General features: G+C 48.1%; 4 protein-coding genes across 4 annotated transcripts in view; all 4 read left to right on the plus strand.

Moving 5' to 3' along the window:
- LOC118497790 (zinc finger protein OZF-like) overlaps positions 1 to 14104 on the plus strand; it is a 139314-nt gene extending 125210 nt beyond the window's left edge. Inside the window, 1 exon segment of the mRNA XM_036013451.1 lies at positions 11140 to 14104. Within this exon segment, the coding sequence (XP_035869344.1) occupies positions 11160 to 12644 (1485 nt within the window). The 5' untranslated portion in view covers positions 11140 to 11159 and the 3' untranslated portion in view covers positions 12645 to 14104.
- LOC114510883 (zinc finger protein 420-like) overlaps positions 1 to 15162 on the plus strand; it is a 297564-nt gene that overhangs the window by 125221 nt on the left and 157181 nt on the right. The window contains exon 2 of the mRNA XM_036013538.1: positions 5822 to 5890. Within this exon, the coding sequence (XP_035869431.1) occupies positions 5822 to 5890 (69 nt within the window). The remainder of the gene's footprint in view (positions 1 to 5821; positions 5891 to 15162) is intronic.
- The window catches only part of LOC118497792 (zinc finger protein OZF-like), a 169689-nt gene that overhangs the window by 125207 nt on the left and 29320 nt on the right, over positions 1 to 15162 (plus strand). The gene's annotated exons all lie outside the window — the stretch shown is intronic.
- LOC114510879 (zinc finger protein 585A-like) overlaps positions 4030 to 15162 on the plus strand; it is a 90319-nt gene continuing 79186 nt past the window's right edge. Inside the window, exon 1 of the mRNA XM_036012754.1 lies at positions 4030 to 4049. The gene's annotated coding sequence lies outside the window, so the exon portion shown is untranslated. The remainder of the gene's footprint in view (positions 4050 to 15162) is intronic.

Consider the following 15162-nt stretch of genomic DNA (forward strand, 5'->3'; position numbering starts at 1 on the left):
AGGTAGGACACAAGAGAAGTCCTGATCAGACTTGTCTTAGGAATATGGGCAGTGAAGATGGTGCCAGGGGAGCTGGGGGACCTGTCTGGGGCATTTGGACATATACCAAGCATTAGTCCCTGACAGTTGTGAATTTAAGGCATTCATTCAACAAAGCCCCATGCTGGCCCCAGCAAGATCAGAGGGATGGAAAGGGCCGGGAATGCACCATTCAGCATGTGTAGGAAGGACTCAGGGGCTTCAGGCCTCTGTCCTCTCTCAAAATCTATTGTAGAGAAGCCCTATGAATGAGTAGACTGTGACAAGGCTTTCAGGTGTTGCTGGTCTCCAAAGGAGAAGCAAGGAATCCGTACCAGGGAGCAACCCCAATGCTGCAACACGAGTGGAAAGCAGTTCAGTTTTTAGTCGTATATCACCATCCACCAGCAGGTACACACCATGGAGAAGCCATACCTGTGTAGGGACTTTGGCAGGGTCGTCGCACATTAAAAAAGCCTCATCAGGCACCACAGGATGCACACTGGGGAGAAGCTGTATGCATGTGGAGACTGCAGCGAGGTCTTCATCCAGAAAGGGAATCTCATCAGACACCAGAGGACTTAACACTGGGGAGAAGCCATATGTGTGCAAGGACTGTGGCAAGGCCTTCACTGCAAACAGTAGCCTCATGGTGCATCAGAGGATGCACACTGGGGAGAAACCTTACATGTGTGGGGACTGTGGCAAGGCCTTCACCCAGAAACTGTACCCCATCATACACCAGAGGACACTGGGGAGAGGCTGTATTTGTGCCAGGCTGTAGCAAATCTTCACGCAGAACAGGAGCCTCATTGTACATCAGAGGACACATACTAGAGTGAAACCTTACGCATGTGGGGACTGTGGTAAAGCCTTCAGACTAAAAGGAGCCTCATCATGCACCAGAGGATGCACTTGGGGGAGAAACCATATGCATGCCAGGTCTGTGGCAAGACTTTTACCCAGAAAGAGTACCTCATCACACACCAGAGGACACATACTGGGCAGAATCCCTACATGTGTGGCCAGTGTGGAAAGGCCTTCAGCCAAAACATGTCTCTCAGGAAGCACCGACGTGTGCACACTGGGGAGAAATCCTACAAGTGCAGCCAATGTTGCAAGGCCTTTAGCAAGAACCACTCTCTTAGGAAGCACAGGCATGTGCACATTGAGGAGCATCCTACCAGTGCTCCATCTTCCAGAAGTGCTTCATGAATGCTCATCCCTGCAAGAGCAGCAGAACAACGACACATTGGAGAAGCCCTATAAGGATAGTCAGTGCTACAAAGCCTTCATCAAGAACATCTTGCTCCCTGTCCACCAGAGGTTCCATGTGAGAGACAAGCCTTATGAGTGTGGCAAGTGCAAGAAAACTTTCAGCAGGAACTTCCATCTCACATGACACCAGAGGGATACACACATAGCAGATGTGCGTGAGATCTCAGAGTCCACACCCGTCAGACAGTTCATGAGCCTGGGGGCCAGTGCTAGACTCGACATTGGAGCCCACAGGTAGATGCAAGGGAACTCCTGCCCAGAGAGATCTGAGGACTGTGGGCTGTGGGGTCAGTTCATGCCATGCTCACCAGCTGCTTCCAGAGCATCCACAGGGCTGTGTGGAAAGCAAGTCCCCATACAGGTCTAGTATCTGGGAGCATGGCCAGGGGCACTGTGGCTCCAGACTGAACTGAACTGGAATAAATACTCCTATGAGATTGGACAAGGCATTTAGTGTCTCTGGATCTTCATCTCTTCAATAGTCAAGTGGAAGAGGGGAGTAGAAAAAAGAGGGGAAGGTGGGCTCCATAGGGATATTGTCAGTTTGTCACACATGCTGGATGTAGTCCAGAGATCAGATTGTTGCCATCTGTGTGTTTTCTTGTTTTCCCTAAACACAGCCCTGTTTCCCTGCAAAAGCAGCTGGAAGGCTGCAAGCTCATGAGCTGTATAAACTAACAGGTGGTTCACACAGAGAAAAAATACTCTTTTTATGATTAGGAAGTAGCAGTTGTCACTTCAGATACCAAAGTTTCTCATAGTGGTCTCTAAAATTAAAAAATAAACAAAACTTAATTAGATAATGCGAACATCATCTTTTTTTCTAAAATTTATTTGTTTTCAGAAAGAGGGTACAGGAGGGACAGAGACAGGAAGAGAACATCAGTGTGTGAGAAGGCCTGAAACCCAGGCATGTGCCCTTACTGGGAGTCCAATCAGCAACCTTTCAGTTCACAGGTTGGCTTCCAGTCCACCGAGCCACACCATCCAGGGCCACCAACATCATTTTAAACAAATGTCAGGTGCAAAAGAGGGAGTTACTGGTTGTCCCATCCAAATGAGTGTCAACCATTGGGGGGAGGGAGCACAAATACCCCACAAGGTCACAGCAGCAGGTTGCAAGCAACGTGTCACTCATAGCCCTGGATTCGTGGCTTGGGAATGGTTACACTATGTCTGATGTCCATTATGAGAGCAGTTTCCCAGGGATTTGCTCATCTCGCATAATGATGGGGAAATATTAGGAGGAAGTAACATTTGTCCATCTCCCCACCACACACATATTAGGACCAGCAATATCCAGAGGTGAGTTATTTCTTATCTCCTTTTATCCTGGATGCTCATTTACCCAATACACATTCCCCATAGGATGAGTTTTTATAGGGGTATTTTCCTTTGCCCCAAGTTTTCTTCTTCTTCTTTTTAAGATTTTATATATTTTTAGTGAAGAAGGGAGGGAGGAATAGAGGGAGAGAAACATCAATGTGTGGTTGCCTCTCATGTGCTCCCTACTGTGGACCTGGCCTGGAACCTTGGCATGTGCCCTAGACTGTGAGTCAAACTAGTGACCCTTTGGTTCGCAGGCTGGGTTCGGTCTCTTGCCTACCTACCTGGCCATGATACTACCCTGCCAGGGCTGGAATTTGTGGCCCTGGAAGACACCTGGCTAAAGTTAGAGCCTGCTTCCAGGGGGAAGCATGAAACCAGACAATCTGAGCTGCCTGGGTGAGTGATCAGTGACAACTGTGGTTCCCATAAGATGGTACTTTGAAGCAAGACCTCGACATGGCCTGGTTGGGCTGAGGACAGCTGGGGTCTTCCTCGGTTTTTCGGAGGAGACAAGCTTTGAGACAATTATCTGCCACTCTCCCGGATCCTGCATTTGAATAAAAGACCTCTTTCTCATCAGCCTCTGTCCCTAGAGCTTTCCTATTGGGGGTGACAGGCAGCAGAACCCCTACATTGTTTCTGGAACAGTAACAGGCTGGCACTTAAGGTGAAGAACCGATACTTTGTGTTTAAGATCATTTGTTTACGGGCGTCCCTGCACCCTTTACATATTTTCAGCAAGTCAGCACGCCTATGCGGGCTGAAAGTCAGAGGGCTGGACCTCTTGGCTGGGGAGGGGGGATCTTATACCATCTTTCCCGCCTCCACCCACGGCCCGCCTTTTGTGAAATTTCCCCGTCTCTATTTCCCCTCCAGCTCACTCCGCTCTCAGTACCCCCCCCCACCCCGCCCCGCGTACCGCTATGAACCCCTCTCTGGCTCTCCTCCCACAGTCACTGGTCCCCCCACTCCTCCCGGGGTCCTGTCCTTCTCTGTAGTACCCTCGGGCTGCCTGGTACACTGCGCTTACTACGCCCTGCAGCCCTAGGTCCCCCAAGAACTCTGTCTCCTTGACGTCGTGCCGCGGGGTCAGCTGGGATACAGAGCCTCGTGTCCGCCAAAGTGACTCGCGGCCCCTCGGCACTGCGCGCTGTGAGGGAAGCCGGAAAAAGAGGATTCGATGGTGGCGTAGGGCGCTTTGGGAAATGTAGTAGGCCGGCCCGCGCAGGCGCAGTGCCGTCGGGGTGCCCAGCAGAAGCCGTTCTCTTTCGTGAGGTAACCTCGAGGTAAACTTGTGGTGAATTTGAGTGCGGACTGCGCAGGGGCTTTAGGAGACTGAGCGTGGCTGTGGGTGTGGTCGCACGGGTGAAGGTATTGCCTGTGGCTGTGAGTGTGTGTATGTGTGGGGCTGAGACCCCCGGGCCGTCTCTTTGTGTGTCCGTGTGTGTCACCGGGTGTGTGTCACCGCGGGTGTGCGCGAGGCCACCTGTGTTTTGCCTTTGCTCTTGTGTGTGTGTGTCGGCTGCAGGTCTTTGTCTCTCCGGGGTCCTTCTTTGTTCCTCTGTGTGCGTGTCTGCCTTAATTTCAGTCCGCGGTGTCTCTGTGTGAAGGCACCATCCCGATGTGTCTTCCCGTGCCCCTGTGTGTCTGGGTGTGAGTGTGTCTGTGTGTGTGTGGCGGGGGGGGGGGGGGGGGTGTCGGGCCTGCGCGACCCTTCCCCTGTCTGTGTGCATCTGCATCTGTGTTTCTGGGCGTTGCGGACATTTGTGAGTGAGTGCGTCGGGGGTGCCTTCCCGAGAGCGTGAAGACCACGACCCTCCTGGACAGGTGGGCCTGGCAGAGCTGCCAGCCTGCGGGCGCCTGAGCCCTCTCCTTCCCGCCCTCAGAGCCTTCAGGGCAGGGCCTGTGTGGTAGCCAGGTTTGGGGTGAAGAAAGAGGGTCAGAGACCCTACCTAATGCTGACCAGGGTGGACTTTGTTCAGGGAGGGTGTGTTGCGTGCTCAGGGTATCGTTCTGGGCACTTTACAGGCCTCACGGTGACTCTGAGGTAGGGACCTTCACCATGTACAAAATGGGAAACAGGCTCAGAGAATGGTAATTGCATCACCCAACTCCACACCCAGGCATCCAGGTACCAGAACACCCATACTAAACACCCCACAGTGGGAAATCTTTGTTTCTCTTAAGAACAATGGATGGCAGGAAATGTCAGAAAGCTTGGACCCAGGAGGAGGGAGAGGAACAGGAGCAGCGGCCACCCCTGGCTCTGCAGCCCCATATCTAGGGCCAGTCTGGGTTCAGGGATCACCCGCTCCATGTACATGCTATTTCCAGGACCACCGTGTCTTCCTGGCCTCCTTTTAAATAAAGTAAACTTGGAGTAGTGATTGTATTGCTGTAAGGAGAAAAATATAGTCCAGGCTGCATTAGATTTGCATTTAAAAACTGATGATACATCCCTTTTATTTTTTATTTAAAAATTTTATGTTTATTTTTAGAGAGGGTAAGGGAAGTAAAAAGGGAGAGAGACGGCAGTGTGTGGTTGCCTCGGGCTCCCCCTACTGGGCACCTGGCCTGCAATCCCTGCATATGTCCTAGTCTGGAAATCAAACTGGGGACCCTTTGGTTGGTAGGCTGGTGCTCAGTCCACTGAGCCACACCAGCTAGTGCTGAAATGATGACATTTTTAAGGGCTTCTACTGCTGACAGCTGTCCTGTGCCCGGTGGGCCTCCTGGGTAAATCAGACCCAGTGGGGAGGGGCCAGAGGGTCTTGTTACTCCCTCCAGTCTTGGGACTGGCTGTGTGGGCATGCCTGTGTGTTGGGGGAGTATATGTGTGTGGGTATGACAGCACATGTTGGTGCACACCAACACATGGATCCTGATATACTAGCTCAACCCAAATCCCACCCTTATCTTCTTGGGTTCCTGACTTATCTTTTAGTGCCGCAGTTTCGTGATCTGTGAAATGGGGTGAGTGAAAATAGCCCCAGCAATGCAGGATCAGGTGGATCAAATCAGGGACATGAGTCAAGGACCTCGGATGCCATAGGCTCCCTGTGTACATTCACTGTTAATATGTGTGACTGTCCTCGTCTGCCTATCTTCTAGTGGGTGTGTCTGTCATGTCTGCATTGCAGGTCAGGCCTCAACCTGATCTCTTCCTGTGCCTTTTTCTCTCTCTCCCTGTGCACAGTCTGCCTGTGCCCAAGTCACCATAGGCACTGGAAGGATGGCCACCCAGCTTCAGACCAAGGATTCCCTGGTAAGTCGTGTCACCCTCTGGCTCCTTCTTCCTTAGGGCCATGTTTCTGGGCAGGGATCCACCCAACCCCATCAGGCCTCAGGCCCCTCTCCCCATCTTCTGAGGTTTTGTCCACCCTGAGATGAGAGACTCTGTCCTGACCATGGTGTTTCTTTTTTCTTTCTTCTTTTTTTTTTTTTTTAGATTTTTGTTCATTTTTAGAGAGAGGGGAAGGGAAGGAGAAAGAGAGGGAGAGAAACATCAATGTGTGGTTGCCTCTTGGTTGCCCCTTGATGGAGACCTTGCCTGCAATCCAGGCATGTGCTCTGACTGGGAAATGAACTGCAACCCTTTGATTTGCATGCTGAATCCCCTGAGCTACACCAGTCAGGGCTGACCCTGGTATTTTTCAACCACAGGGGACAGAATCGCTCAGGAGTGAGGTGCCCTACCCTGAGGGATCTCAGGAGACACCTGTAGGCATCTGGGATATGGCAGCTTCAACATATTCAGTGAAGTGTGACAGGCCTTGGGCAGGAAATGCTCAATGTGGCACCTTCAGAAGTATGCAGGGGCACTACATGCCCAGGAGAATGGAGGGGGGTGGAAGGAGATGCCTGACATGAGGGACCAGTGAATGTCCCTGGTTGTTATTGTGATGTTTCATGATGTTTTAGTGGATGGTAATTTGTTGTATTTTTCTCTAAATTTCCTTCTATGAAAGAAAAACTTTACAATAAAAAATGTACAGATGTAGCTTAGTTGGTTAGAGGATAATTCTGATATGCCATGGTTTGGGTTCAATCCCTGGTCAGAGCAGTTTCGAGAAGCAACCAATGAAATCATCAAGAAGTGGAACATAATCTTTCTATCTCTAAAATCCAGAATTTATATATATACATGTCTGGAGGTAAGTGTATTTCTTTTATCATCAATAGAGGATACGTTCATTGAGTTGTAGGCAGAGAAAGAAAGAGCAGGAGGGAGACACAGATGTGAGAGAGGAATTTTGATGGGTTGTCTCCCACATGTGCTACAGCCTGGTACAGAACTCATAATTATTTCCTGTCTAGGACATTTTTCCAACCAACTGAGCCACCTAACCAGGGCTGGGCATAAATATTTGGCCTTCATCTTGTATGATTTTTTAATTTTGTTTTTAAAAATTATGCAAGTGGATCAACTGTGTAAAGATTTTATTTATTTTTTAGAGAGAGCAGAAGGGAGGGAAAAACAGAAAGAAAACCATTGGTGTGCAACATAAATATTTGTCAGTTGTCTCTTATGATACCCGCACATGGAACCTGGCCTGCAGCTCAGGCATGTGCACTGACTCAGAATCAAATAAGAGACACTTCAATTATCGACTGGTGTTCATTCCACTGAACCACAACAGCCAGGGCTTTTTATGAATTCTTCTTTTTTTATTTTATTTTACTTCAGAGAAAGGGAGGGAGAGAAACATCAATGTGTGTTTGCTTCTTGCACACCCTCAACTAGGGACCTGGCCTGCAACCCAGGCATGTGCCCCTACTGGGAATCCAACCAGAGACTTTTACATTCAAAGGGTGATGCTCAATCCAATGATCCACACTAGCTAGCCTTTTGAGGCTTGACTTTTAGGAAATCTTCATTCGTTGCTTATGGTGGGAAATTTATTTTTGTTTCATTTTAATTTTATTTATTTATTTTTAGTGAGAAGGGAAGGAAGCGAGAAAGAGTAGGAAAGAAACATCGATGTGAGTAAAACATCGATCGTTTATCTCCCATATGAGCCCTAATCGGGACCATACCCTTAACCTGTGGTTGTTCACACGATGGTGCACCCTGCACCCAGCTGAGTTACCCAGTCAGGGCTGCACATTTCTATAAGTGAGTCATGCAACATGTGTTTTTTTGTATGTGACTGCTTCACTGAGCACCATGTTTTCTATGTACATCTGTGTTGTAGTAGGTATCCTATTTCATAGCTGTATACTATTCCATTAAGCAGGTAGTCCCTGTTGTATGCATTCATCAGGTGGTATATGTTGTGGTTGTTTCTACTTTTGGGCTTTATTAGTCATGCTGCTGTGAACAGTCATGTACAGTTTTTTTGTTTGATCTCATTTCCCTTGAGTGTAGGAGAGGAAATAGTGGGTCCTTCAATATCAGTATATTTAACCATTTAAGGAACAGTCTGACTGTTTTCCTATGTGGTTGCACCACGATATCTCCACTTTGACCTCTGTAATCGTTGCCTTGGTTTCCTCTTTTACCAACATTGTTTACGATTTCCGGGTGGTTGTCTCTCACTCTGACCCTGCTTTCCTCTCCCTCCAAAATCAATATATATGTACTCGAGTGAGTATTAAAATAAAAAAAGTAGAGCCTGATTTCAGCTCTTTGGAACTGGGTGAGTTTTTTCTTGTGGCAAAGAGGTTTCTGCCATTAGACAAGAATCCCAAACAGATGGAGCCTTGGAATGAGTGTCCTCAGTCATGTACCAATAGAGCGCTCAGAGGGCTTTAGTTCACTTGGAGGCAAGCCCTATTTCTAGGGGAATCTCCCAACCCTTCTCATGAGGGGCACTGTGTCTCATCTCCCACACTTTTGCTGTAGAGTGTGGGCACCCAGATGTAGAGGACCCACTCAGATTTTGAGTCTGTCCCAGCCTGGGCTGGGTACATGGAGCCTGCTGAGTATAAATTTCATTGAGTGAGTTTGTTCAAGCCAGTGGAATAGGTACAACTTTCAGCAGGAGTTGTATTTAAAAACAGAAAATGAAATAAAAAAAATGCAATAATAAAGGCAGGCAGGAGAAAACTTTGGGAGGTGGTGGATCTGTTTGTGACCTTGATGGTAATTTCAGTAGATTGTACTTATTGGGTTGGCCAAAATGTCTATTACATTCTTTTCTGTAAAGTAAAGACACATTTTTCATTTTCACCAGTAACTGTTGGTTTGGATATTTTGGAGACAGCCTACCCAGTGCTCCAGCATGTCGTTTAAGCTTGAGGTTTTGACCCAGCAGTCCCACCCAGAATCTTCCCCCATGGACCCAACCTCACATCATCCCTTCCCATTTTCCAGACACCTCAGAGAGTTGCCACTGCCCAAGCACCTGTCTCGATGGTTTTGACTAGTTTAGGGTCCATATGGAGGTTTTAGTCCAACATGTGTAAGGAGATATGTTGCTGTGGTTTTAGTTTGCAGCTCTGTGATGATAAGTGACATTGAACATTTTTTCATATGTATAGTGGCCATCTGCATGTCCTCTTTGGAGAAGTGTCTGTTCAGGTTGTTTGTCCATTTTTGAATTGTGCTGTTTGCCTTCCTCTGAACAGCCCCATAGTTTATTTGCCTGTCCAAGGACCATCCAGTGTACTTAGGTACTGAGGACACTAAGTGATCAGGCCCTTCAGAGCTCTGACCTTGTTGACATCAGTCAGATGCATCCTGTGTGCCTTCCTGATCCTCTCAGCCCTTCTGATCACCTGTCTTGAATACTGTGAGGAGGGCCCTGCAATGAGTTGTGTTTGCTTCCTCTTATAGGGGTCAGTGGCGTTCAGGGATGTGATTGTGGACTTCAGCCAGGAGGAGTGGGAGCAGCTGAAGCCTGAGCAGAAGGACCTGTACAGGGATGTGATGATGGAGGTCTACTGGAACTTGATCTCACTGGGTAAGGGGACAACCTTGCAGTGTTACTCACCATGTGCCTGTCACCTTAGGATGACACAGAAATAAAAAAGGTGGACAGATGCAGACATGTCCATTAGTCCAAATAGTTTATCTTTCCTTTTGCCCACCTTCCATCCCATACAACTGTGGTGTAGTTAGGGTGTTTACATATAATGTGAAGTGGTGTGGTGAAGTGTGTTTACATATGGCTCCGTCTTGATAGAAATTTCCCTGATTTTTCATACGGAGAGAAATGACCTATATATTCACCAAGACACTGAACGAACAAATCAGAGTGTAGAAATATGATGGAAATCAGAAAACTCTTCAAAGATGAGCACTTTTTGTCCTCACTGACAAGAAAGGATAATATTCTTTCTTGGATAATATTCTTAAGGAAAAACACTAACTTTCAGACTTAGTGTACAGTCCCATTTCATTAACAGATTTTCTGGTGGTTTCACTGACCTACTATTAACTGCACATAGTTAAAACAAATGATTTGACACATTTTAACATTTGTATCCACCCAGGAATCATGGTTGTGATGCAGATACATGCATTAGCCCCAAAAGTTATTCTTTCTTTTGGCCCACGCCCCATTCTTCAGCAACTACTGTTGTGTATTTTGCCTATTCTATAATATCATATATATGAAGTCATAGGGCACATTTTATTTTTTATCTAATTTCTTACAGTTCACATCATTTCTTTCAGGTTTACTCAACGTGAACTGTGTGTACCAATCATTTCCTTCAGTTTTTTTCCTTATATTTTTTTATTGGATTGAGACAGAGAAGGAGAGTATGTGAAAAAAATCAATCCATTCCCTCCTGTACAAGCCCTGTACTTGGATCCAACTCACAGTCTTTGCTGGACTTGACAACTCTAACCAGCTGAGCTAGGCATTCAGGGCAATAGCTGACTTCTTTTTATTGCAGAGTCATATTCTACTTCTGGGATAGCTCACCATGTGTTTATCCTTTCACTTGATGATGAACAATAGGATTGTTTCCAGTTGTAGACTCAAGGGAAGGATCTGAGTCTCAGGTTTTGTGTTGCCAGGGAGTGCTTTAATGAGAAGGATTGGTGTACTAAGCAGAGGGGTGAGGAGCCAGCTGAAAGGCAAGGCACTCATGGGCAGTGTGAACATGTGGGAGCTTCACTGGCACATGGGGAGACAGAAGACAACCAGCACAACAACATGAGAATCAACTCTTACTGTATCATTAGTAATAACAGGTGATGCTTTAAAAAGCATAGCTGTCTGGGGATGTGCACGAGGAGGCTTGGAAGCAAGGAGCTGGGTGCAGTGAACCTTCCTTGGGTGTGTAGGATGATTTGATGTGCTCTTCCTTGCCCGTTTTTTCCCTTGTTCTCTTCTCTGTCTTTTCCTCCAGGTCTGAGCTATGTAGGCCATGTTTGAATCCACTGCTCTGTTTTCACATCCTTATAACCCACTTTCTCTCTTCACAGCTTCCCTATTTCCTGTGTACCCACTACAGGCTGTCTTTTGCTGTCAGGATGTGCCTTGTCATGTCTTGGGAAGATCCTCCCTCCCAGTGTGGTTAACTGCATGTGTGTCCTCATCTCTTTCCCCCTCCCTTCAGACTTGGAGACTGAATGGAACATGAATGAATCGGACCCAGAGAAGGAATCTTGGGAAAACAGACTATCCATTGCGACGGTTGTGGAAGGACTCATGAAGAATGGAGCCCAGGGTTACTCCTGTGAAAAAGTAGAGATAAAGGGTGACAAAGTGGGGCAGCAACATGGAAGCACAGGGACCTGTGTAGGGCCTTTGGACATGTCCCAAGTGTTAGCTCCTGAGTATTATGAATTTAAGACATTCATCCACCAGAGCCTCCTGCTGGCCCCATCAAGATTGGAAGGACCGAGAGGGCCAGGGATGCACTGTTTCAGCATGTGTGGGAAGAACTCAGGTACTTCAAGCCCCAGTCCTCCCCCGCAACTTTGTGCAGAGAAGAAGACATACAAGTGCACACACTGTAGTAAGACTTTCAGTTCAAAGTCATCCCTGTGGAAGCACCTAAGAAACTATTCCTTGGAGAAGCCATATGTGTGTGGGGAGTGCGGTAAGGCCTTCAGCCGGAAGGACAGGATCATCCTACACCAGAGGACACACACCGGGGAGAAGCCGTTTGTGTGCAGGGACTGTGGCAAAGCCTTCAGCCGGAAATCAGCCCTTGATGTGCATCAGAGAACACACACTGGGGAGAAGCCTTATGTGTGCGGGGATTGCGGCAAGGCATACAGAGACAATAGGCACCTCATCGAGCATCAGAGGATACATACCAGGGAGAAGTTGCACACCTGCGGAGACTGTGGCAAAGTCTTCATCCACAAATGGAGTCTCATTGTCCATCAGAGGACACACACAGGGGAGAAGCCTTATGTGTGTGGGGAGTGTGGCCAGGCTTTCAGACAGAATAGGCGTCTCATGGAGCATCAGAGGATGCACACCGGGGAGAAGCTGCACTTGTGCATGGATTGTGGCAAAGCATTCAGCCAGAAATGTGACTTCATTGTGCATCAGAGAACACACACCGGAGAGAGGCCATATGTTTGTGGTCACTGTGGCAAGGCCTTCAGGCATAAGGGTAACATCTTCCTACACCAGAGAACACACACCGGGGAGAAGCCATATGGGTGCAGTTACTGTGGCAAGGCCTTCAGCCAGAAATGCAGCCTCCTTGTGCATGAAAGGATTCACACCGGAGAGAAGCCATTCATGTGTGGGGAGTGTGGCAAGGCCTTCAGCCAGAAATGCAGCCTCCGTGTGCATTCAAGGACGCACACCGGGGAGAAGCCATATGCGTGTGAGTACTGTGGGAAGGCCTATAGTGAGAATAGGCGCCGCATGGAGCATCAGAAGACGCACACTGGGGAGAAGCCATAGGTGTGTGAGGACTGTGGGAAGGCCTTCAGAAAGTATGGACACCACAGGACACACAGCCAGCAAAAGCCATACAAGTGTGGGAAGTATGGCAAGGCCTTCAGGAACAAAAGGTGCCTCATCCACCATGAGAAGACACACACTGCAGAGAAGCTGCACTCGTGTGGGAACTGGCGAAGACTTCATCCACTCATGTAGTCTCAATGTGCATCAGATGATGCACATTGGGGAGAAGCCTTATGTGTGTGGTGACTGGAAAAGCATTCAGCTTGAAATGTAGCCTGTTTGTGCATAAAAGGCCACACAGAGGGTAGACATCATAGGTGTGTGGGGACTGCGACTGGTCCTTCAGAGTGAACAAGAACCTTGTTGAGCATCAGAGGATGCACAATTGGCAGATGCCGTATGTGGGCAAGGACTCCAGTCAGGCCTTCAGAGAGAATAGGTGCTTCATCGAGCATCACAAGATGCATACCTGGTAGGAGGTATACATATGCAGGGATTGTGGCAAGGCCTTCAGCAGAACAGGAACCTCATTGAGCATCAAAGAATGCAGATTTCATCTCCGGCTGGTGTGGCTTTGTGGATTGAGAGCTGGACTGTGAATCAAAGGGTCTCTGGTTTATTTCCCAGTCAGGGCATGTTTCTGGGTTTGGGTCAGGTCCCCAATAGGGGGCACTCAAGAAGCAACCACATACTGATGTTTCTCTCCCTCTTCAAAAATAAATAAAAAATTAAGAAACCTAAAAAAAGGGGGGGGGGGTGCACCCTAAAGAGAAGGCATAGATTTTAGGCTAGTACAGACTTGAGCAAGAACTCCTCATTCAGGAAGCACAGACCAGTGCCCACTGGGGAGTCCCCTGCTAGGGCTCCATCTGCCAGAAGGACTTCATGACATGCTTATCTTTACAGAATCATTTGACTAGCCCCACCTTGGAGAATTGTGGCAAAACCTTCATCAGGAACCTTTTGTTCCCCATCCACCAAGTGGTTTCTGTGGGAGACCAGCCCTACCAGAGTGGCAAGTGCAGGAAAACCTTCAGCAGGAATTTCTGCCTCACGTGGCACATAGCAGGGAATTGGGTGATTTTAGGATTCACACCTGACTGGTAGGTCCTGAGCCCATGGGCCAGCACCAGACTTGATACTGGAGCCCACAGGTAGAAAGCAGAAGTCCTGATCAGACCTGTCTTAGAAATATGGGTGTTGACACACTGAGGCATTCTCACCATATGCTTCCCCAGCATCTGCAGGTGCAAAGTAAGCCCCATACAGCTCTAATATCTGGTAATGAGGCCAGGGGCCCTGTGGCTCCAGACCTAGATCCAATAAACTTGTAGGAGTTTGGACAGTACATTCAGTGTCTCTGGTCTCTGTTTCCTAGGTAGTAAAGTGGAGGATGGATAGGAGAAAAGAGAAGGGAAGATGTGGAGGTGGGCTCCATGGGGGCATTGTCACTTTGTGACACATGCCTGGATCTTGTCTAGAGGTCAGGTTGTCACATTTTTGGGTGTCCTTGTTTGCCCCACTCCCAGCCCCCAGGTTTCCTGCAACAGAAGGTGCCAGGTATTTTATGAAGGGAAGAAAATTTTTTTTCGGCACGGGAACTAATTGCGTCAGACACCATAGTTTCTCATAGGGGTCTGTTAATTTTTTTTTTAAATAGAACTACATTAAGGGAAACCGATGTCATTTTAAACAATCATCATGCAAAAGGTACATATACAGTTTGTTGGGAACCGTCCTGCCTGGTTTCAGGGACTGTACCTCCTTAATGGACAAAAAGGTTGCACAGGTAGGGCTGAGTGAAAAGGACTTGGGGACATGAGCCAGTAAGGAGACAGAACATTTCCTCCTGGCCAGAGCGCAGCCCCTATCTCCCTCACCCCTGCTTGGCCTGAGCTGATAGCTAGTTAGCCAATGACCTGTAAGACCCCTCAAAAGAGGAGGGGCAACCGAAGAGGCACAGTTGAGATGGACCATGAGGGAGGGATCTATAGAGAAGGGGCAGAAAGACCTTCACCTCTTGGCTTTGTCATAACCTGAGTCCTCAGTCTTTGTGCCCTGGGCAATGGTGAGGCTACAAGAGTAGTAGCATTGCTTTAATAACAGAGCCTCTGCCTTTTTTCACGTGGAGCATCCTATGCTGGAGGCAGATACCCTCCCCAGGAAACAGGGCTTCAGGATGAAGTACTGAACTGAACAGGCCCATATAGGCCCAGGTAGGAAGGTAAGTGATAGGGGAGAAGTCCTCATTCCTTACCGATACCTGGCTTACTGATACCTGGTTGAAGATGGGACCAGGGCAAGATGACCAGGAGCATTGCAAATGTTAGAATGGCCACATGGAAGAAGGTGGTGGAGGGAAGAAACTATTGCTCGTGAGTACGCCATACCCTTCTCACACGCGGGACGTTTATTGGACGTTCCTATATAGGCAAGGCAGGGTAAGAAAGGTCCATTCCCTTGCATATCTGGGAGCGTCTGTACGCTTTACAGTTTTTCTTTTTAGAAACGGTAAGGGAAGAAGACAGGGAGAGAAATATCAATGTGTGGTTGCCTTTCACGTGCCTCGCAACCCGTAACGTGGGGATGTGCCCTGACTGGGAATCAACCAGTGACCCTTCCGTTCGCAGGCCAGCAGACTATGCACTGAACCATACCAGCCAAGGCTACAAATTTTCTGCAAATCAGCACAACTATCAGTACCCCTCGT

The sequence above is a fragment of the Phyllostomus discolor genome, chromosome 12 (genome assembly GCF_004126475.2).
Source record: "Phyllostomus discolor isolate MPI-MPIP mPhyDis1 chromosome 12, mPhyDis1.pri.v3, whole genome shotgun sequence".
Classification (NCBI taxonomy): Eukaryota; Metazoa; Chordata; class Mammalia; order Chiroptera; family Phyllostomidae; genus Phyllostomus; species Phyllostomus discolor.